A 23,435-nucleotide genomic window follows, 5' to 3' on the forward strand; every position below is an offset into this window, starting at 1 on the left:
CATTTGACCCCATGACCTAAATGTATGTGCCCAGGATCCCCGAGCTCTGAGTCTCTCCTCAGGGATCCTGGGCACATACAGAACACACACATGGTTCCAATTACTGCAGATGTGCCCACTGAGGCCCAGAGAGCATGGTGGCTGCAGCATGGAAAGTTCAGAGGAATTCTTGGGATGAAATTAGAGGGTGTTAGTCTCCTAGGGCTGCTGGGACAAAGTACCACAGACTGAATGGCCTAGACAACAGTAGTTCATTGTCTCACAATTGTAGAGCCAGAAGTTCAAGATCAAGGTACCAGCAGGGCCACATCACCTCTGAAACTACTAAGAAAACTCTGTCCCATGCCTCTCTCCTAACTTGGGTGGTCTGCTAGCACCTGTGGACAGTCCTTGACTTTGGGCAGCAAAACTCCAATCTTGACATGATGCTCTCTCTGTATGCATCCTTGTGTCCAGATTTCTCCTTCTGTAAAGGACAGCAGTCATATTGGATTAGGGATCTACCCTGTTCTTGTATGCCCTCAGCTTAACTAATTATAAATGTGTTGACCCTATTTCCAAATAAGGTCACATTCTGAATACTGGTGATTAGGGCTTCAACACAGGAATTTCGAATTTGGAGTGGTGGGGTACAGTTTAACCTATATCACAGTGTATACTGAAGAAAAAATTGGAAATGGAAATATAGACTATTGATGTAACTAACTTGAAAATTTTAGTTATAAAAAGAGAGAAGAGTATATAGGAAAATAAAGTTTATAAAAATTGTATAGTTTTCATTTTAAAGTAGAAAATGTTTTGAAAATTTAAGATTAATAGAAAAAAAAAACTAGTACAAAGACTAAAGGAGTAACTGATGGAGTCTAGAACTGGAGAGGACAGCACAGCCACACTGAGAAAAGGGGAAAGCAGGGTTGGCAGTGGAAAGACAGTGACATTGTTAATAGATGTGACAACAAAGGTGAGGACGTGCACATGTCTGGAGAGAACGGGATGAGGACAGAGGGCGGTGTCCACGCCGTGACAGGGACTGCGCATGTGCAGAGAGCCCGTCTTCCCACAGGAGGGACCGTTACAGCACGGTGAGCTCCGGTCTGAGAAACAGGTCATTAGATTGATCTGTGGTTGGAGTTTTGTCAAGCGGATGTGACAGAAGGACAGTGACACAGGGGTTTCATTTATGAGTCATGGGACACTAGACAATGTTCACCACGGCTTTAAGCAGGAAACGGCAGGAGTGACGTCAGGAGGGACTGGGGGGTCAGGAGGAACAAGGGGCCGCTGTGGGAGGGACACACTGGGGGAGCAGGAGGAGCTGAGAGACCAGCGGTCACACCTGGGGTTCCCCTGGACATTCCATCTGGATGTCCTCCTTTGCCTCTTTAAAGGGAGAGTGCACCAAGCAGTTAGAGTCAATCAAGAGGACAAATATTCACCATGTTAATGTCTTAAAGTTAGAAAAGTTTATTTCTCATAGAAAATAATACTGGAATTGAGCAATACAGAGGTTCCATGATTCTGATAAAACCCAAGCTAATTCTCCTTTCTCTGTCACCCATGTCAGTTTTCAGGAGTAGTCAACCTTTTTATACCTACCGCCCACTTTTGTATCTCTGTTAGTAGTAAAATTTTGTAACCGCCCACCAGTTCCACAGTAATGGTAATTTATAAAGTAGGGAAGTCACTTTACTTTATAAAATTTATAAAGCAGAGTTAAAGCAAGGTAAATAATAATAATTACTTACCAAGTATTTTATGTCGAATTTTCGGTACGTTTGGTAGAATAAACCTTTATAAAACAACTTACTATATAGTTAAATCTATCTTTTTATTTATACTTTCGTTGCTTCATTACCGCCCACCATGAAAGTTGGAACGCCCACTAGTGGACGGTAGGGACCAGGTTGACTACTGCTGGTTTACATGGTCACAGATGTTATTTCAGTTCCATTCATCATGACAAACAATAGCCAGCAGAAAAAGTAAAGGAGAAAAAAGGACACAATTTCCCTCTAAGGACACATTTCAGGGGCCATACAGGATAATTCACCTAGTAACACACCGGTCATCATGTACTCACAGGCATCAGGGGAGGTCGGAAAATCTACCATTTGTATAAGGGTCTCTAGGTATGTAATTAGAGGACTCTATAACTAAGGAAGAGGGGACATTGACATGAGGGACAATCATCAGTCTGTGTGTCAGAGCTTCATCCTGAACCTGAACCAGTAAGGAGAAGGAAATAGTCTATTTGTATCTCACCCGGGAAATGTGATCAACATTGGGACCGAAAGTAAGTATTTCTTATGAGAGTTAGTGTAGCATAAGAATTACATCAGTGATTTATTTTTCTTCACCTGGGCAGATGGATAGGGAGCCTGATTCCGAGGACCAGAGCCTGAAAAGAGGTCTCAGGACACCGTGGAAAGTGTTCTTGGGAAAGCTGAATATGTGGGACCCATCTGTCATGTTAAAGAAAGAGACATCTCCATCCTCATAATCCAGAAATATCCCCACTTTGAGGGGCTTTTCTAGAGTAAGAGGGGTTTCTGGGGAAGTGACGGCCCAGTATTCCCCACTGTAGAGTCTGATAGCCCAGAAGCCATTCTGTGGGGACATGGTGACCCTCCCTTTCCTTGTTATGTTATCTCTACAAACTCCCAGGTCCCAGGAATGCATGTTTCCAACCTCCACCTCCCAGTAGCATCGCCCCGAGCTGATGTTTGGATGACCCAGCACACAGGGAAGGGATTCGAATCTTTGCGTGGAGCTGGGAAGATCTTGTCCCCTTTCTTGCCAGGTCACTCGTCTCCCATTTTCAGACAGGAGGAGGGCAGGATGAGCAGTGGCTGCGTCCAGGGTCACAGTTGCTACAGGACAAGAGATTGTCATGATTTTGAGAAAGGTCTCAGTATATCTGGGCTGGAGGGTTCCCATTCTATGAGATCTCCTCTGGTCCTGGGTAGATCCAGCTTCTCTCCGCCCACCTTTCCCCAAGACCACCCTGCAGGGACCAGGGTCGTTCCTGGACCATCATAGACCCACCAGCTTTGAATTCTTCTTTTCTCCAATCTGCAAGAAAAAAATAAATATGAGAACTCACCATTTAAAAGATAAGCTACCTGTCTGCCTAGAATACTGAGTATAAATTCCCTAATAGTAATTCAAGATATTAGCAACAAAACATAATACTCTTTTATATACTAGAACCTCTTTTACAATTTGCTAAATTATGTGTGAGTTAAAATTTGACTCATCTTATACCTTTTTCATCCAACATTCCTACAGGATAATTTATTTAGGATGATTACGAGTAAATAGGGTCTATGGTGAGTCTGACCAAATAATTTTTTGCTTCAGTTTTCTCAAGTTAGAACAGATGTTAACACTCTATCAATGTTCAGAACACAATGTGAGATGCAATTAAACAATTTGAAAATCACTAAAATGTAAGGTTTAAAACAGTAGTTAAAATATTGAGTAATCTATTGAGTTCATAGAAATTATACTTTGGTGTTTCTTTGATTTTCAGCATTGTGTGCACAGGGCGTGGTCAACTAATTAAATCTTTGACAATAAGACTTTTGTCATCACGTCCCATGTTACTCACCAGCGTATAATGGTGCATTCTTCCAAACTGCAAAAGAACAAAACAGGAAAACTTTTACTTTTGTTCCTTCCTTGTTTTTTACTGTTTTTTTCCATTTCTGCCTGTATTTGTCCCATTTCTTCTACATCCCTTGAACTTTCTCTTTTTATCCTGTATTACCTTCATATTTCATTTTTTCAAGCATGATAATAAAAATGGTCAGAGGTAGGACAGTTGGAAATGTAGAAGCAACAAAACGTGGGAGGGACAGAGAAGGAGTGGAAGGAAGGAAATTAAATGAAGGCAGGAAGGAAGAGAGAGGAGAGGAGAAAGGACGTGCTGGATCACGTGAGGTTTGCAGTTCAGAGAGAATTTATTGAAGTTTAGAAAAGATGATGGTTGGATGCACCTCTAACAAGTATAGACCTTTTTGTATATATCTTGTCATCCTCTCCGATTGCTACAGGGGACGACCCCAAGTGACAGATGAATGGAGCTTTCTGAGAGCAAAGCACTACTCACCGGACTTGTACTGAGCCTTCCTCCTGTCTGAGAGAAAACACACAGACACACGTATGAGACAAGTGTTCTCAGCCTCATCAGGAAGATGCAGGTAGAGCTGCACATCTGACAATGTTTCTGTCTGAGTATTGGCCAAGTAACGCCCATTCCAAAAGTAATGAAAGAAATCTCTAAAGTTTGTTCCATCTGAAAACCTTTCTATGGTTTAAGAATACATGAGGATTTAAATAATTCTTGTAAGAGAGTACTAAAAACCTGTGTAGAAATATCTTAGAAAATAGCATTATACTTTAGAGTTATATTATCACTTAAGCTTACTTGAGTGAAAAAAAAATGCATTTGCAAAAGACCTTAAATGAAAAGCAATTTGTTTAATTAATAATTAAGTGAATTAAAATTAAAATGAAAGAGTAATAATAACTATGGTCAGAAAGGGAAAATAACCAGGGAAAACAATGCAAAACTATTTACGTACTTAGGAAACTTGAGAACACAGTCAGGAGAAGTGGACTCATGAGTCTCAATTTACACCTGACATCAGTTTAACAAAGTGTGAGCAGGACCAGCAAGTGAGGAGCTCATCCCACTCAGCAGCTGTGGAGGGTGGACCCCGGCGTTAGGAACTGGAACAACATCATGTACATGCAATGGGCTCCATCTCAGAGCAGATGTGAGGGGCCCACGTTACAGGAAGCTTTCTATGAATGGAAACAACCACACCATTCTCTCTAATCCCCTTCCCGTTACCAAGCTCATGAGGACACTGTGGTGTCTACCTCAAAGATAAAAGGCTAAGGATATAGCAAAGGGTTGGAAAAGGGAAGAAAAATAAAATATTTATAAGAAATACAAAATAATGTCAGAAAAAAAGTTATCAATTTTGTTCTGAAGATTTTCCAAAAAGAAAAATGGAAAAAAAACCCATTCATGTAAATAACAAGGAAGATCAACACAGAAAATATAAATGTGTTAAAAATTTTGATTGTACAGAAAATTGGCAGCATGTATATAATCAGAAAAAAATAAACAAAAATCAGGAAATGAAAAAAATGGCAAGGAGCACATATTTATCTTAGAAAAGCGAGAAAGGAAAATGAATTTTCACAACTGACTGAATAACAGAAAAATGGTAGTGAAGACGTGGACAGAAAGATAAGCGTTTTATCCCATGTATATTTCCTTTATGGAAAGTATTAGGGTATTAACCTCTGTAAGGTGGGTGCCTGGGCAGCCGCCCCATGTGGAAATCACAAATTTACACTCCTTACTCTTTTTTAATGTTCATCTGTGCAACTCTTGTATTCTAAGTACTCATAGTCATGTTCATTCTGTCCATAGATGAAACAAATTTGAAGGAACTATTTTTGTAATATTCATTTATTCATTTTATAAAACTCATTGTACCTTTGATAAAATGCTACATTTTAATTTCCACGTGTTTGTTACTTCAGTAAACAAACATGTAACGTAAAGAGAAAAAGTGCCAACCAACCAGGGGGTGACAAGCTGTCACAGGAAATACCTTAAATAATAGTTTTATTGTTTTATTGTCAAGTATTATCTAATATTTTTCATGAATATTTTAAAACTCTTTCTTATAACATAATCTAGTTTATTGTTCTTATTTAAGTATTAAACGCATGAAATAATAAACTACCTTTTGGTATATCATTTTTTTTATACTTAAGACAGTCATTAGGGCAGAGAACCAGTTGTTAAATTGTTCGAATTCCACCACTGCCCCCGTCCCTTGTGCAGAAGGGACTAATCAGGAAATAAAACCGTGAGGGTGTTCGGGCAGAGCTTCTGGGATGTGCAGCATCAACTGTTCTCTGTTGATAAACTATCCCCGGACAGGTAAAAACTACTAAAATAATTTAAAATTTGTAAAGAAAAAAGAGCAAAGATAGGGGTTGGTAATGATTGAAAGAAGAAGGAAAAGACAAATTATGAAATACATCACTAAAGGAGTGCCAGTCTGAGGAAAGTTACCAATTTCTTGCCGAAGTTCTTCTGAAAAAGAAAATAGACAACTTTTGTAAATATAAGGGAAACAAATACAAAAATGAAGGTCAGTTGAACATGGCGAATTAAAAGGAAATTGGTACGACGAATATAATGAGAAAAGAGCAAGCGGGCAAACCAAAACTATAAGATATTTATCAAGACACAGGTTTTGAAAAGACAAGGGACAGAGACACTGAACGCTGAAAGGTTGGAGTCTTTTGTCTTAAGGGGTTAGAGAAGTATCAACTGCATAGTGATGGGCTCTCAAACTTGAAATCCTTGACAGAGGTCTTAATTTTGAATATTTTCCAGAAATACAAACATTTATTCATCTATAAATACACTAATATAAACCTATGATACATGTCTATATTAAAAATCACGTATCTGTCAGCTTAACACCCTTCATCTCACCAATATCTTAATGAAACTGTGACAATTTACTGCAAGACAGAGCAGCCAATGTCTATGGGGAAATAATTGTATGAAATGACAGAAGAAGGAATGAGTAAGAACGGAAGGTAAGAAACAGAAAGGGACAGAGCCCCACGTGGGAGAAGCGCTGTCCCAGGATCAGGTGGGGAAAGCAGACATCTAGGAGGGGGACAGGCCAACAGATGGCACTTGGATAAAAGGGCCAGAAATGTCAAAGAGAGAAATAAACCAGATGTTTTCAAGTAGATGAGGAGTAAAAAAGATATCAAAAATTTTACCTATTTTTTTCTTAAATTTCTCTGAAAAAAAGAAAAGATCAATGTCAATTTCATAGGAAACAACCACAAAAATAATTCAAATTTACTGATAAATTCATATATAAAAATAACCCTATCACATTTCAGATGAACACGCGCGCGCGCACACACGCACACACACGCACACACACGCACACACACACGTACCATCCCCCATGCACACACACAAAGGCTCAGAGATCACTATTGTTCAGAGATATTCTGCAATAAATAAAAAGGAGATAAATGGAGATAATTGAATAAAATAACAAAAATTTTTAAAATATTAGTTTTGGTGGTTAGTTGATAAAAACATTCTTTTTTAAAGAAAAGGTTTTATTTATTGATTGTACAGGGCGAGGGGATGGGGCAGTCAGGCATATCGAGCCACAGTAGTCTCACTTTAGTTGTATATTGCTTGCCCCTTGTGCCTGCCCAGGGTTTTGAATTTGTGACCTCAGCATTTCAGGGCGACACTCTATCCTCTGCACCATCACTGGCAAAGCTATAAATATTCTTGATCTATATAAATATTTATGTTACTGTTATTCAGTTGGTTAGCTTTAGTATGGTCATTGGATGCTTTAAACACATCAGTGGGTCTCACTGCTGCAGCAGCGACATCGTGCAGAGTGGCCACCACACTGTGGAAGGAGCACTGACACACAGCTCCTCCCAGTGACACAGGCTCAGGGGTCTGGGGGCTGCGTCCTCCGTGTTTGTGTCCACGGGTTGATTTTTTATTGTTCTGTGTTTGAGTTTTTGTTTTAACTCATTTCTAAAGAAGCTTATCTTAATTCTCATGGGTGCTGAATGTAGGACAGAAAAAGGACTAGTTCTATCACAGATTTTGTTTCTCACTGGACCTTACTATGAGTGCAATGATACTAAGCATCTGGAAGACAGAAGAAGCCAAGAATATATAACAAATGAACAAAGGGGAATAAAAAAGGTGGAGGTGGAGGATGAGAAGGGAGATAAACATGGAAGAATTCTACAAAGCAAAGAAAAACAAAATAAGGATAGTGTAATTTAAAATCCATGAAAAGAGAGAAATGATGGAGGTGGGTAATGATTTAAAGAATGGGGAAAGGTCAGAAAAATTATTTTCTATGAACTACGTCACTAAAGAAGTATCAGTCTGAAAAAGCTTACCAATTTCTTGCTGAAGTTCTTTTGAAAAAGAAAATAGAAAACTTTTGTAAATACAAGTGAAATAAACACAGAAAATTAACATCAGTTGAAATCAGCCAATGCAAAGTCAATCGGTGTGATGTGAATGAGGAGAAAAGAGTAAGCAGGAAGCAAACCAAAACTGAAAAACTGGCAAGATCACATTGTTTTCCCTAGAAAAAAGAAAAACAAATGATGTTTCTCAAATGACTAAATAAAAGGTAAATGTTGGGGAATGTCAGAGAGACCACCTAGAACTTTACCTCATACATATTTATTTATTAATGGCTGAGGTAATTGACAGTGACATGGAATTGTATAGCAAATAAACCCATCCATTCTAACTGTTTTTATTGCATCAGTCGCACGAAACCCACTCTGTACATTAAAGAGATATATTCTTAAATCACTCATCTAAAATCAGAACTGAATATAACTAAGTGAAGTTGAATATATTAGTCTCAAGAATATAATTGAAATTGTCTTTAGAAAGTAAAGATATTAAACTTTAAATGTCTATATTGTTTCCCTTTGAAAACACAGTAAGACAATAGTACTTGTGTTCTTCATTTAAAATTTGCAGAATTGAGAGATACATTTGAAATTTATTTTAAGATTTAAAATCTTTCACCCAGATTCTCCTAATGATACCTAACATCTTCTATAATTGTAGCAAATATCAAAGCTAAATAATTTACTTGGGTACAATACTATTAACTATGCAACCTACCTCATTTACCTTCACTGTTTTCCCCTACATTGTGTGTGTGTGTGTGTGTGTGTGTGCACTTTCCCCTCACTTATGGACACAAGTAGCTACCACCACAATTGTGATACAGAGCTATTTTATAAGCACAGAGGAAGTGTCGTGTGTAATCTTCTTATCTTCACACTGCGCACTCCTACTCCTCCTCCGTCTCCTGGCAACCACTAGACTAGACTCTATCTCCATAGTATTGTCATTTTAAAGTGTTACACAATCATACAGAATATTTTGAGATAGATTTTTTTCACTACGCCTAATGCCACTGAATTTTTATCAAGTTCCTCATATAACTCATTAGCCTGCTTTATTTTATTGCAAAACAAAATGTAATTGTATGGATATAACACAGTTTATTTAAGCATTCTTCCATTGAATAGTATTTGTTCGTTTTTTTACAATTTTTTGTTTCTTTGTTTGTTAAAGCAGGTAAAGTTTCTATGACTATATGTGTGAAAGATTTGGTGTGAAGAAAATTGTTATTTCTTTAGAATAAATGCTTAAGGGTGTGATTCTTGACACATATGTTAATCACATGTATATATATTTTAAATGCCAAAATTTTAATAGAGGGTCTGTCTCACATTGCCTTCTCCCTGGCAATGATGAGAAATCTAGTTTCCTCACATTCTCACTATCATTGCATATTTTTCCAGTTTGTTTTTTATCTTTAGCTGTTCTAAAATGTGTGTAGTAACTCAGATACTGTGTTGTTCCTTGTTAGACATACTTACATATACTGTTAATATTAAAGAAGTGTTTTCAAAACATTCTCAACTTTGGGAATGGTGCATCTTGATGAGCTGCATGTTGTCAAAAGTCTCTCTTAAACTGTGGTGCCCAGAACTCAATGAATGAGTTCTAATCAGGAGTGAAAAGTATGGAATAGAGCGGCCATTGCATCTCATGCTTCCAATTTGGCTTTCACACAGAAAGGTCAGATCCTGCTAATTTCTGTCTCACTGCGGAGGGGCTATGTCAGAATCGGCCAGAGTAGTGGATGATTCCTTGAATATAGCATGACTTTACAAACTTACTTACCATATTGGCAAAATTTCTTCCAGAATATATAAACAATAAAGCAAAACACTAGACAAAGGAGAACATTATAAAGTGCAGTGGTGTCGACCTCGTCTTTACTGTCGGATACTGAAAAAGAAACATGAGAGGATTTATTTTTTAACACCAGACCCACTTTAAAGCTCTTTCTACAGTAGAATTTTTATTCTGTATTTTAAGTAATAGAGGTTGCTTGAATGACCACATTTCACTCTTCCTAGGTAGAGTTGGGGGATCCCGTTAGTCATAAATCCCACAGGGATGAGTGTAGGATATTGCAGCAGCCACACAGGATGAGCCAGGATCCACTCTATCAGGACAGGCCAAGGGCTAGTGAGATACTCCCACCAGGGATTGTGAAGGGTGCGAGAGTGAGGACACCTCACAGTAAATGAGGGAAGTTCTGCCAAGTCCCAGGTCTGCCGTCATTGCTTTGCTATTCCCTATGAAGCCAAATATAATCAAGGGCAGGGTTTGGCAGACGAGGGCCCACAAACTAAATCAACTCTGATATATATACATATGTTTCAGGTGAACATCTCTATAGCATTTGAACTGTTGATTGCATCGTGTGCCCATCACACAAAGTCAAATCATTTTCTGTCACCAGATATTTGTCCCTCTTTACACCCTTCCACCAAGATACAAAAAATAGATATTCAAAAATCTACTGCTTTCCTAGACACAAACAATGAAAAATCAGAAAATGAATTTCAAAAAATTTCTTTTAAAATTGCACCAAAAATAAAATTAAATTAAATTAATATAAATTAAATACCTGGGAATAAAACTTAATAAAGGCAGTGAAAGACCTATATATACTGAAAACTACAAAGCATTATTGAAAGAAATTGAAAAGGACAATGAAATAGAAAAACACACCAAGTTCATGGATTGGAAGACTGAACATAGTTAAAATGGTCATATTACCAAAAGCAATATACAAATTTAATGCAATCATCATCAAAATCCCAATGTTATTTTGTTAAGAAATAAAACAACAACTAAAAAAACCCCACCAGATTTGCATGGAAGTATAAAAGACTCTGAATAGTTAAAGCAATCTTGACAAAAATGAATGAAGCCAGAAGTATCACACTACTTGAATTCAAAGTATGCTACAGAGCCACAGTAATCAAAACAGCATGGTATCGACAGAAAAACAGACATACAGACCAATGGAACAGAATCAAAAACCCAGAAATAAAACCACATACATATGGGCAAATAATTTTTTACAAAGGAGCCAAGAACACATGATGGAGAAAAGAAAGCCTCTTCAATAAATGGTGCTGGGAAAATTGTAAAGCCACATGCAAAATGAAACTTGAGTACAGTTCATCCCCAAGGACATAACTTTTAAGAGGCTGTGATTTCAAAATGGGTTTCCGATTTTAAATCACTGAAAAAAATTTTTAAAGAATATTACTTTGAAATTTTTAATATTTTATTAACATAAAATATGTAATTCAAATTTCAGTGTCCATAAAACTCAGCTATTTTCAGTCACATGCATACAGTTGAGAGCTGCTTTTTTTACTACAATAAAAGAGATGAGTAAATGCAATTAAGACTGCTTATATCCTGACCAGGCGGTTGCAGTGGATAGAGCGTCGGACTGGGATACGGAGGACCCAGGTTCGAGACCTCGAGGTCGCCAGTGCGGGCTCATCTGGCTTAAGCAAAAAGTTCACCAGCTTGTACCCAAGGTCGCTGGCTCAAGCAAGGGGTTACTCGGTCTGCTGTAGCCCCACTGTCAAGGCACATATGAGAAAGCAATCAATGAACAACAAAGGTGTCACAACAAAAAACTGATGATTGATGCTTCTCATCTCTCTCCATTTCTGTCTGTTCATCCCTATCTATTCCTCTCTCTGACTCTTTCTCTGTCTCTGTAAAAAAAAAAAAAAAAAAAAAAAAAAAAAAGACTGCTTACAGTACAGTCATCATAATTCAATGTCATCTTGAGTGGTTCAACTTTGCAGCTCTGTAACTCTTTATTTATAACTTTTATTATTGAGAAACAACAATCAGATCAAGAGGATAAGAAAAAATAAAGGCAGCTTTGAATAAAACATTTCACGGTAAACTGGAGTGAGTTTATTTTATTACTGAATTACACATATATTTTAGGTATTGACACTGCAGCTGTGCTAAGAGATCACAATGTCCATGGGTATTACCAGACAAACACTCATTACAGTGTTCTCAAACTACGATAAAGCAGCTTTAAGAAAAATAAGAGTTTCAAATTATTTTTTTTCTTCATGGGACAATTCCTTCATGAAAATTAAAATTGAATTAAATTAAAATTGAATTTGAGACATCAACCTAACTAATTTTCACACATTCACTTCTTAGCCAAACAAGATAAGCCACTGAACCATGATGAGTTAACTTAAATTGTGTTTTGTTAGAACAGCCAAAGAAACGTGTCCAGAGAAAATAAAATTAATCTATTAGTCCTTTGCTGAGAACATTTGTTTAAAGGGTTGAAGAATGTAGAAACAATATCATCAGTCAATTAAGAAAGTAAGGCATTATCTAGTTCTAGAACAAGATTGGATAAATGCATTTTTCCCTATTCCTCACAATAAATGCAACTTAAACCATATAAATATTTATATATATATATACACACACATACATATATATGTATATGTATATATACACACACATACATAATACATGAAGAATCTGAACAGTGCAAAGAAGAGAGAGAAGCTAGGACCCTTGGGATTCAAAGAATCACACATAATGAGCTCCTTGTTTTTGTTTTTATTGTTATTGTTATTATTAATAATCACCAAATGCATCCCTGTCTGAGTGCTGCAGTAACCAACAACCTAGAGATGCCAAATGGGAAAGATAAAATAAGCCCGAGGAAAGCGTGTTTTTTCTTTGTCTGTTTCTTTGTTTTAAGATAAAGGTCAGTTTTGATTTGCATTTCTCTAATAACTAATGAAGATGAGCATCTTTTCATATATCTGTTGACCATTTGTATTTCTTCCTATAGTTAGATAGATGGGAACACTTGGATTATATATTCAAAGCAGTGTAAGTGGATGATAAAAGTTTTTACACAGACTTTGAAAGAACAATAGCCAGAGAAACCCAACTCAACAAGTTTAGAATTTTCTCTTGTCTCATGTTTTCGGGGAAGTATCAACTGCATAATAATGGACCCTCAAATTTGAAATACCTGACATAGGAAGTTTGTTTGGTTGGTTTCTCAGTAATTTTAGTGCCACCAACTTCTTGATTAATCTGCTGTTGGAGAATGAATAAGTCAACAGGGTATTCTGCAATTTGGATATCTTGGGGACAGAGGTGCTGGACCCAACCCCCACCTCACCTGCCCAGTTAAGTTAACAAAGAGCTGTGCTTTACTGCTCTTTCTGCCCACCAAGTTCTCTGGAAGAGATTGGAAGCTGGTTTTTTATTGGTGTAAAGTTTGATTGACTAGTATAGTGGGGGTTGCCTTTGAGTTGTCCTGGAAACTTAATTAAATTGTTAATGGACCACATTTTTCCATGAATAAAGACAGAAGTCTTTCTGGGGGAGCCATTGTTGGGGCAGCTAGAGAACAGTAGTGACTGTTGGCCTTGGCATCCTCCCGAACCCATCCGTATGTTATATATGTATATTTAAGTTTCTGTGTATCTTTAATTTAATTTCATACAGTTTCCTGCTTGGGACCCCGGAATAGACTCATCGTGGCTGGTTCACGACAGTCAGTATCCAGTGTCTGCGAGACAGAGAATGCCAATGTTTATAGGGAACAACGGTGGCATAAAATGGAAAAGGAAGGAATGGGAAAGGGTGGAAGAGAGAGAAACAGCAGAGAACATAACTCAACAGTGGAGAAGCCCAACAACGAAAACATGGGGTCAGACGTCTAGACAGCGAGGAAATATGAGCAGACAGATGACACAGAGATAAAAAGGCAGAGAATACTAAAGACACCCAGTACGAGTCATTTTAATGAGAATGAGAGTAAAGGTCTATCAGAAAATTTACCAAATATATTCTAAAATTCTTTAACCAATGTGTATCTTTCACCCAGATTCCCCTAATGATACCTAACATCTTCTATAATTGTAGCAAATATCAAAGCTAAATAATTTACTTGGGTACAATACTATTAACTATGCAACCTACCTCATTTACCTTCACTGTTTTCCCCTACATTGTGTGTGTGTGTGTGTGTCTGTGTGTGTGAGTGCACTTTCCCCTCACTTATGGACACAAGTAGCTACCACCACAATTGTGATACAGAGCTATTTTATAAGCACAGAGGAACTGTGGTGTGTAATCTTCTTATCGCCACACTGCGCACTCCTACTCCTCCGTCTCCTGGCAACCACTAGACTAGACTCCATCTCCATAGTACTGTCATTTTAAAGTGTCACACAATCATACAGTATATTTTAAGATAGTTTTTTTCACTAAGCCTAATGTCACTGAATTTTTATCAAGTTCCTTGTATAACTCATTAGCCTGCTCTATTTTATTGCAAAACAAAATGTAATTGTATGGATATAACACAGTTTATTTAAGCATTCTTCCATTGAATGCTATTTGCTTTTTTTTACAGTTTTTGTTTGTTTGTTTGTTTGCTAAAACAGGTTATGTTTCTATGACAATATGTGTGAAAGATTTGGTGTGAAGAAAATTGTTATTTCTTTAGAATAAATATTTAAGGGTGTGATTGTTGACACATATGCTAATCACATGTATATATTTTTTAAATGCCAAAATTTTAATAGAGTGTCTATTCCACTTTGCATTCTCCCTGGCAATGATGAGAAATCTAGTTTCCTCACATTCTCACTATCATTGCATATTTTTCCAGTTTGTTTTTTATCTTTAGCTGTTCTAAAATGTGTGTAGTAACTCAGATACTGTGTTTTTCCTTGTTAGACATATTTACATATACTGTTAATGTTAAAGAAGTGTTTTCAAAACATTCCCAACTTTGGGAATGGTGCATCTTGATGAGCTGCAGGTTGTCAAAAGTCTCTCTTAAACTGTGGTGCCCAGAACTCAATGAATGAGTTCTAATCAGGAGTGAAAAGTATGGAATAGAGCGGCCATTGGATCTCATGCTTCCAATTTGGCTTTCACACAGAAAGGTCAGATCCTGCTCATTTCTGTCTCCCTGCGGAGGGGCTATGTCAGAACTGGTCAGAGTAGTGGATGATTCCCTGAAGACAGCATGACTTTACAAACTTACTTACCACATTGGCGAAATTCCTTCCAGAATATATAAACAATAAAGCAAAACACTAGACAAAGGAGAACATTATAAAGTGCAGTGGTGTTGACCTCGTCTTTACTGTCGGATACTGAAAAAGAAACATGAGAGGATTTTTTTTATTAACACCAGACCCACCTTAAAGCTCTTTCTACAGTAGAACTTTTATTCTGTATTTTAAGTAATAGAGGTTGCTTGAATGACCGCATTTCACTCTTCCTAGGTAGAGTTGGGGGATCCCGTTAGTCACAAATCCTACAGGGATGAGTGTGGGATATTGCAGCAGCCACACAGGATGAGCCAGGATCCACTCTCTCAGGACAGGCCAAGGGCTAGGTAGATAATCCCCCCAGGGATTGTGAAGGATGCAAGAGTGAGGGCACCTCACAATAAATGAGGGAAGTTCTGCCAGGTCCCAGGTCTGCCATCATTGCTTTGCTATTCCCTATGAAGCGAAATATGATCAAGGGCAGGTTTTGGCAAATGAGGGCCCACAAACTAAATCAACTCTTATATATATACATATGTTTCAGGTGAACATGTCCATAGCATTTGAACTGTTGATTGCATCGTGTGCCCATCACACAAAGTCAAATCATTTTCTGTCACCAGATATTTGTCCCTCTTTACTCTCACTTCAACTCAGATACAAAAAATAGATATTCAAAAGTCTACTGCTTTCCTAGACACAAACAATGAAAAATCAGAAAATTAATTTTAAAAAATTTCTTTTACAATTACAACAAAAAATAAAATTAAATAAAATTAAATTAAATACCTAGGAATAAAACTTAATACAGGCTGTGAAAGACCTATATATACTAAAAACTACAAAGCATTATTGAAAGAAATTGAAAAGGACAATGAAATAGAAAAACACACCAAGTTCATGGATTGGAAGATTCAACATAGTTAAAATGGTCATATTACCCAAAGCAATATACTAATTTAATGCAATCATCATCAAAATCCCAATGTTATTTTGTTAAGAAATAGAACAACAACAACAAAAAACCCCACCAGATTTGCATGGAAATATAAAAGACTCTGAATAGTTAAAACAATCTTGAGAAAAATGAGTGAAGCCAGAAGTATCACACTACCTGGCTTCAAAGTATGCTACAGAGCCACAGTAATCAAAATAGCATGGTATTGGCAGAAAAACAGACATACAGACCAATGGAACAGAATCAAAAACCCAGAAATAAAACCACATACATATGGGCAAATAATTTTTGACAAAGGAGCCAAGAACACATGAAGGAGAAAAGAAAGCCTCTTCAATAAATGGTGCTGGGAAAATTGGAAAGCCACATGCAAAAAAATGAAACTGGAGTACAGTTCATCCCCAAGGACATAACTTTTAAGAGGTTGTGATTTCAAAATGGGTTTCAGATTTTAAATCACTGAAAAAAAATTTTAAAGAATATTACTTTAAAATTTTTAATATTTTATTAACATATAATATGTAATTCAAATTTTAGTGTCCATAAAACTCAGCTATTTTCAGTCACATGCATACAGTTGATAGCTCTGCATTTTTCACTACAATAACAGAGATGTGAAAATGCATTTAAGACTGCTTATATCCTGACCAGGCGGTTGCAGTGGATAGAGAGTCGGACTGGGATATGGAGACCCAGGTTCGAGACCCCGAGGTCACCAGCTTGAGTGCGGGCTCATCTGGCTTGAGCAAAAAGTTCACCAGCTTGTACCCAAGGTTGCTGGCTCAAGCAAGGGGTTACTCGGTCTGCTGTAGCCCCACAGTCAAGGCACATATGAGAAAGCAGTCAATGAATGACTAAGGTGTCACAATGAAAAACTGATGATTGATGCTTCTCATTTCTCTCCATTTCTATCTGTCTGTCCATCCCTATCTATTCCTCTCTCTGACTCTTTCTCTGTCTCTGAAAAAAATAAAAAGACTGCTGATAGTACAGTGATGCATCATAATTCAATGTCATCTTGAGTGGTTCAACTTTGCAGCTCTGTAACTCTTTATTTATAACTTTTATTATTGAGAAACAACAATCAGATCAAAGAGGATAAGAAAAAATAAAGGCAGCTTTGAATAAAACACTTCACGGTAAACTGGAGTGAGTTTATTTTATTACTGAATTACACATATCTTTTAGGCATTGACACTGCAGTTGTGTTAAGAGATCACAATGTCATGGGTATTACCAGACAAACACTCATTACAGTGTTCTCAGACTATGATAAAGCAATTGTAAGAAAAATAAAAGTTTCAAATTATTTTTTTTTCTTCATGGGACAATTCCTTCATGAAAATTAAAATTGAATTAAATTGAAATTGAATTTGAGACATCAACCTAACTAATTTTCACACATTCACTTCTTAGCCAAACAAGATAAGCCACTGAACCATGATGAGTTAACTTAAATTGTGTTTTGTTAGAACAGCCAAAGAAATGTGTCCAGAGAAAATAAACTTAATCTATTAGTCCTTTGCTGAGAACATTTCTTTAAAGGATTGAAGAAACTGGAAACAAAATCATCAGTCAATTAAAAAAGTAAGGCATTATCTAATTTTAGAACAAGATTGGATAAATGCATTTTCCCTATTCCTCACAATAAATGCAATTTAAACCATATATATATTTATATATATATACACACATACATATATATGTATATGTATATATATATACACACACATACAAAATACATGAAGAATCTGAACAGTGCAAAGAAGGGAAAGAAGCTGGGACCCTTGGGATTCAAAGAATCACACATAGTGAGCTCCTTTTTTTATTGTTATTGTTGTTATTATTATTATTAATAATCACCAAATGCATCCCTGTCTGAGTGCTGCAGTAACCAACAACCTAGAGATACCAAATGGGAAAGATAAAATAAGCCCGAGGAAAGCCTGTTTTTCTTTCTTTCTTTGTTTTAAGATAAAGGTCGGTTTTGATTTGCATTTCTCTAATAATTAATGAAGATGAGCATCTTTTCATATATCTATTGACCATTTGTATTTCTTCCTATAGTTAGATAGATGGGAACACTTGGATTATATATTCAAGGCAGTGTAACTGGATGATAAAAGTTTTTACACAGACTTTGAAAGAAGAGTAGCCAGAGAAACTCAAGTCAACAAGTTTAGAATTTTCTCTTGTCTCATGTTTTGGGGGAAGTATCAACTGCATAATAATGGACCCTCAAATTTGAAATACCTGACATAGGAAGTTTGTTTGGTTGGTTTCTAAGTAATTTTAGTGCCACCAACTTCTTGATTAATCTGCTGTTGGAGAATGAATAAGTCAACAGGGTATTCTGCAATTTGGATATCTTGGGGACAGAGGTGCTGGGCCCAACCCCCACCTCACCTGCCCAGTTAAGTTAACAAAGAGCTGTGCTTTACTGCTCTTTCTGCCCACCATGTTCTCTGGAAGAGACTGGAAGCTGGTTTCTTATTGGTGTAAAGTTTGATTGACTAGTATAGTGGGGGTTGCCTTTGAGTTGTCCTGGAAACTTAATTAAATTGCTAATGGACCACATTTTTTCATGAATAAAGACAGAAGTCTTTCTAGGGGAGCCATTGTTGGGGCAGCTAGAGAACAGTAGTGACTGTGGCCTTGGCATCCTCCCGAACCCATCTGTATCTTTTATACGTATCTTTAAGTCTCTGTCTATCTCTAATTTAATTTCATACATTTTCCCGCTTGGGACCCTGGAATAGGCTCATCGTGCCTGGTTCGCGACAATCTGCAGCTAGTGTCTGCGAAACAGAGAATACCAATGTTTATAGGGAACAATGGTGGCATGAAATGGAAAACGAAGGAATGGGAAAGGGTGGAAGAGAGAGAAACAGCAGTGAACATAACTCAACAGTGGAGAAGCCCAACAGCAAAAACATGGGGTCAGACGTCTAGACAGCCAGGAAATATGAGCAGACAGATGACACAGAGATAAAAAGGCAGAGAATACTAAAGACACCCAGAACCAGTCATTTTAATGAGAATGAGAGTAAAGATCTATCAGAAAATTTACCAAATATATTCTAAAATTCTTTAACCAATGTGTATCTTTCACTCAGATTCCCCTAATGATACCTAACATCTTCTATAATTGTAGCAAATATCAAAGCTAAATAATTTACTTGGGTACAATACTATTAAATATGCAACATACCTCATTTACCTTCAATGTTTCCCCCTACATTGTGTGTGTGTGTGTGTGTGTCTGTGTGTGTGTACATTTTCCCCTCATTTATGGACACAAGTAGCTACCACCACAATTGTGATACAGAGCTATTTTATAAGCACAGATGAAGTGTCATGTGTAATCTTCTTATCGCCACACTGCGCACTCCTACTCCTCCTCCTTCTCCTGGCAACCACTAGACTAGACTCCATCTCCATAGTACTGTCCTTTAAAGTGTTACACAATCATACAGTATATTTTGAGATAGATTTTTTTCACTAAGCCTAATGCCACTGAATTTTTATCCAGTTCCTTGTATAACTCATTAGCCTGCTCTATTTTATTGCAAAACAAAATGTAATTGTATGGATATAACACAGTTTATTTAAGCATTCTTCCATTGAATGCTATTTGCTTTTTTTTTTACACTTTTTGTTTGTTTTTCTGTTTGTTAAAACAGGTAAAGTTTCTATGACTATATGTGTGAAAGATTTGGTGTGAAGAAAATTGTTATTTCTTGAGAATAAATGATTAAGGGTGTGATTGTTGACACATATGCTAATCACATGTATATCTTTTTTAAATGCCAAAATTTTAATAGAGTGTCTGTTCCACTTTGCATTCTCCCTGGCAATGATGAGAAATCTAGTTTCCTCACATTCTCACTATCATTGCATATTTTTCCAGTTTGTTTTTGAGTTTTAGCTGTTCTAAAATGTGTGTAGTAACTCAGATACTGTGTTGTTCCTTGTTAGACATATTTACATATACTGTTAATGTTAAAGAAGTATTTTCAAAACCTTCCCAACAGTGAGAATGGTGCATCTTAACAAACTGCACGTTGTCAAAAAATCTCTCTTAAACTGTGGTGCCCAGAACTCAATGAATGAGTTCTAATCAGGAGTGAAAAGTATGGAATAGAGAGGCCATTGGATCTCATGCTTCCAATTTGGCTTTCACACAGAAAGGATAGACCCTGCTCATTTCTGTCTCACAGCGGAGGGGCTATGTCAGAATCCGCCAGAGTAGTGGACGATTCCCTGAAGACAGCATGACTTTACAAACTTACTTACCACTTTGGCGAAATTCCTTCCAGAATATATAAACAATGTAGCGAAACACGAGCCGAAGGAGAACATTATAAAGTGCAGTGGTGTCGACATCGTCTTTACTGTCGGATACTGAAAAAGAAACATGAGAGGATTTTTTTTATTAACACCAAACCCACCTTTAAGCTCTTTCTACAGTAGAATTTTTATTCTGTATTTTCAGTAATAGAGGTTGCTTGAATGACCACATTTCACTCTTCCTAGGTAGAGTTGGGGGATCCCGTTAGTCATAAAACCCACAGAGATGAGTGTGGGATATTGCAGCAGCCACACAGGATGAGCCAGGATCCACTCTATCAGGACAGGCCAAGTGCCAGGGAGATAATCCCCCCAGGGATTGTAAAGGATGCGAGAGTGAGGGCAGCTCACAGTAAATGAGGGAAGTTCTGCCAGGTCCCAGGTCTGCCGTCAGTGCTTTGCTATTCCCTATGAAGCCAAATATGATCAAGGGCAGGGTTTGGCAGATGAGGGTCCACAAACTAAATCAACTCTGATATATATACATATGTTTCAGGTGAACATCTCTATAGCATTTGAACTGTTGATTGCATCTTGTACCCATCACACAAAGTCAGATCATTTTCTGTCACCAGATATTTGTCCCTCTTTACTCCCTTCCACCAAGATACAAAAAATAGATATTCAAAAGACTACTGCTTTCCTAGACACAATGAAAAATCACAAAATTAATTTAAAAAATTTATTTTAAAATTGCAACAAAAATAAAATTAAATAAATTAATTTAAATTAAATACCTAGGAATAAAACTTAATACAGGCTGTGAAAGACCTATATATACTGAAAACTACAAAGCATTATTGACAGAAATTGAAAAGGACAATAAAATAGAAAAACACACCAAGTTCATGGATTGGAAGATTCAACATAGTAAAATGGTCATATTACCCAAAGCAATATATGAATTTAATGCAATCGCCATCAAAATCCCAATGTTATTTTGTTAAGAAATAGAACAACAGCAATAAAAAAACCCCACCAGATTTGTATGGAAGTATAAAAGGCTCTGAATACTTAAAGCAATCTTGAGAAAATGAGTGAAGCCAGAAGTATCACACTAACTGGCTTCAAAGTATGCTACAGAGCCACAGTGATCAAAACAGCATGGTATCGGCAGAAAAACAGACATACAGATCAATGGAACAGAATCAAAAACCCAGAAATAAAACCACATACATATGGGCAAATAATTTTTGACAAAGGAGCCAAGAACACATGATGGAGAAAAGACAGCCTCTTCAATAAATGGTGCTGGGAAAATTGGAAAGCCACATGCAAAAAAATGAAACTTGAGTACAGTTCATCCCCAAGGACATATCTTTTAAGAGTCTGTGATTTCAAAATGGGTTTCAGATTTTAAATCACTGAAAAAATTTTTAAAGAATATTACTTTAACATTTTTAATATTTTATTAACATAAAATATGTAATTCAAATTTTAGTGTCCATAAAACTCAGCTATTTTCAGTCATATGCATACAGTTGATAGCTGCTTTTTTCACTACAATAACAGAGATGAGTAAATGCAATTAAGACTGCTTATAGACTGACCAGGCGGTTGCAGTGGATAGAGCCTCGAACTGGGATACAGAGGACCCAGGTTCGAGACCCTGAGTTCGCCAGCTTGAGTGCAGGCTCATCTGGCTCGAGCAAAAAGTTCACCAGCTTGGACCCAAGATCGCTGGCTCAAGCAAGGGGTTACTCGGTCTGCTGTAGCCCCATGGTCAAGGCACATATGAGAAAGCAATCAATGAACAATGAAGGTGTCACAACAAAAAACTGATGATTGATGCTACTCATCTCTCTCCATTCCTATCTGTCTGTCCGATCCTATCTATTCCTCTCTCTGACTCTTTCTCTGTCCCTGTTAAAAAAAAAAAAAAAAAAAAAAGAATGCTTATAGTACAGTGATGTATCATAATTCATTGTCATCTTGAGTGGTTCAACTTTGCAGCTCTGTCACTATTTATAACTTTTATTATTAAGAAACAACAATCAGATCAAAGAGAATAAGAAAAAATAAAGGCAGCTTTGAATAAAACACTTCATGGTAAACTGGAGTGAGTTTATTTTATTACTGAATTACACATATCTTTTAGGTATTGACACTGCAGCTGTGCTAAGAGATCACAATGTCATGGGTATTACCAGACAAACTCTCATTACAGTGTTCTCAAACTACGATAAAGCAGCTATAAGAAAAATAAAAGTTTCAAATTATTTTTTTCTTCATGGGACAATGCCTTCATGAAAATTAAAATTGAATTAAATTAAAATTGAACTTGAGACTGCAACCTAACTAATTTTCACACATTCACTTCTGAGCCAAACAAGATAAGCCACTGAACCATGATGAGTTAACTTAAATTGTGTTTTGTTAGAACAGCCAAAGAAACGTGTCCAGAGAAAATAAAATTAATCTATTAGTCCTTTGCTGAGAACATTTGTTTAAAGGGTTGAAGAACGTAGAAAAATATCATCAGTCAATTAAGAAAGTAAGGCATTATCTAGTTCTAGAACAAGATTGGATAAATGCATTTTTCCGTATTCCTCACAATAAATGCAACTTAAACCATATATATATTTATATATATATAAACACACATACATATATATGTGTATGTATATATACACACACATAAATATATATGTATATGTACATATACACACACATACATAATACATGAAGAATCTGAACAGTGCAAAGAAGGGAGAGAAGCTAGGACCTTGGGATTCAAAGAATCACACATAATGAGCTCCTTGTTTTTATTGTTATTGTTATTATTATTATTATTATTATTATTATTATTAATAATCACCAAATACATCCCCGTCTGAGTGTTGCAGTAACCAACAACTTAGAGATGCCAAATGGGAAAGATAAAATAATCCCGAGGAAAGCCTGTTTTTTCTTTGTCTGTGTCTTTGTTTTAAGATAAAGGTCGGTTTTGATTTGCATTTCTCTAATAACTAATGAAGATGAGCATCTTTTCATATATCTGTTGACCATTTGTATTTCTTCCTATAGTTAGATAGAT

At 36.7% G+C, this 23,435-nt stretch overlaps 2 protein-coding genes across 2 annotated transcripts in view; both read right to left on the reverse strand.

The window, feature by feature from the left end:
• Nucleotides 1–1,444: 1,444 nt before the first annotated feature.
• On the reverse strand, nt 1,445–4,120 carry LOC136387792 (butyrophilin subfamily 1 member A1-like). Its single transcript, XM_066359832.1, has 4 exons — nt 4,112–4,120; nt 3,611–3,637; nt 3,046–3,072; nt 1,445–2,870 (listed from the first exon to the last, which is right to left on the reverse strand). The coding sequence occupies exon 4, from the start codon at nt 2,677–2,679 to the stop codon at nt 2,344–2,346; it is 336 nt and encodes a 111-aa protein (XP_066215929.1). The 5' UTR covers nt 2,680–2,870; nt 3,046–3,072; nt 3,611–3,637; nt 4,112–4,120; the 3' UTR covers nt 1,445–2,343.
• A 511-nt stretch (nt 4,121–4,631) lies between these two features.
• LOC136388497 (uncharacterized) overlaps nt 4,632–23,435 on the reverse strand; it is a 39,474-nt gene continuing 20,670 nt past the window's right edge. The window contains exons 7-13 of the mRNA XM_066360322.1: nt 20,345–20,452; nt 18,781–18,846; nt 15,085–15,192; nt 9,827–9,934; nt 6,832–6,852; nt 6,104–6,124; nt 4,632–4,705 (exon numbers count right to left, since the gene is read on the reverse strand). Of these exons, the coding sequence (XP_066216419.1) occupies nt 4,632–4,705; nt 6,104–6,124; nt 6,832–6,852; nt 9,827–9,934; nt 15,085–15,192; nt 18,781–18,846; nt 20,345–20,452 (506 nt within the window). The remainder of the gene's footprint in view (nt 4,706–6,103; nt 6,125–6,831; nt 6,853–9,826; nt 9,935–15,084; nt 15,193–18,780; nt 18,847–20,344; nt 20,453–23,435) is intronic.

Source organism: Saccopteryx leptura, chromosome 1 (assembly GCF_036850995.1).
Source record: "Saccopteryx leptura isolate mSacLep1 chromosome 1, mSacLep1_pri_phased_curated, whole genome shotgun sequence".
Classification (NCBI taxonomy): domain Eukaryota; kingdom Metazoa; phylum Chordata; class Mammalia; order Chiroptera; family Emballonuridae; genus Saccopteryx; species Saccopteryx leptura.

Excerpts from the sequence above, each read along its gene's own strand:
- LOC136387792 (XM_066359832.1), bottom strand. The coding sequence starts at position 2,679 with ATGCATTCCTGGGACCTGGGAGTTTGTAGAGATAACATAACAAGGAAA.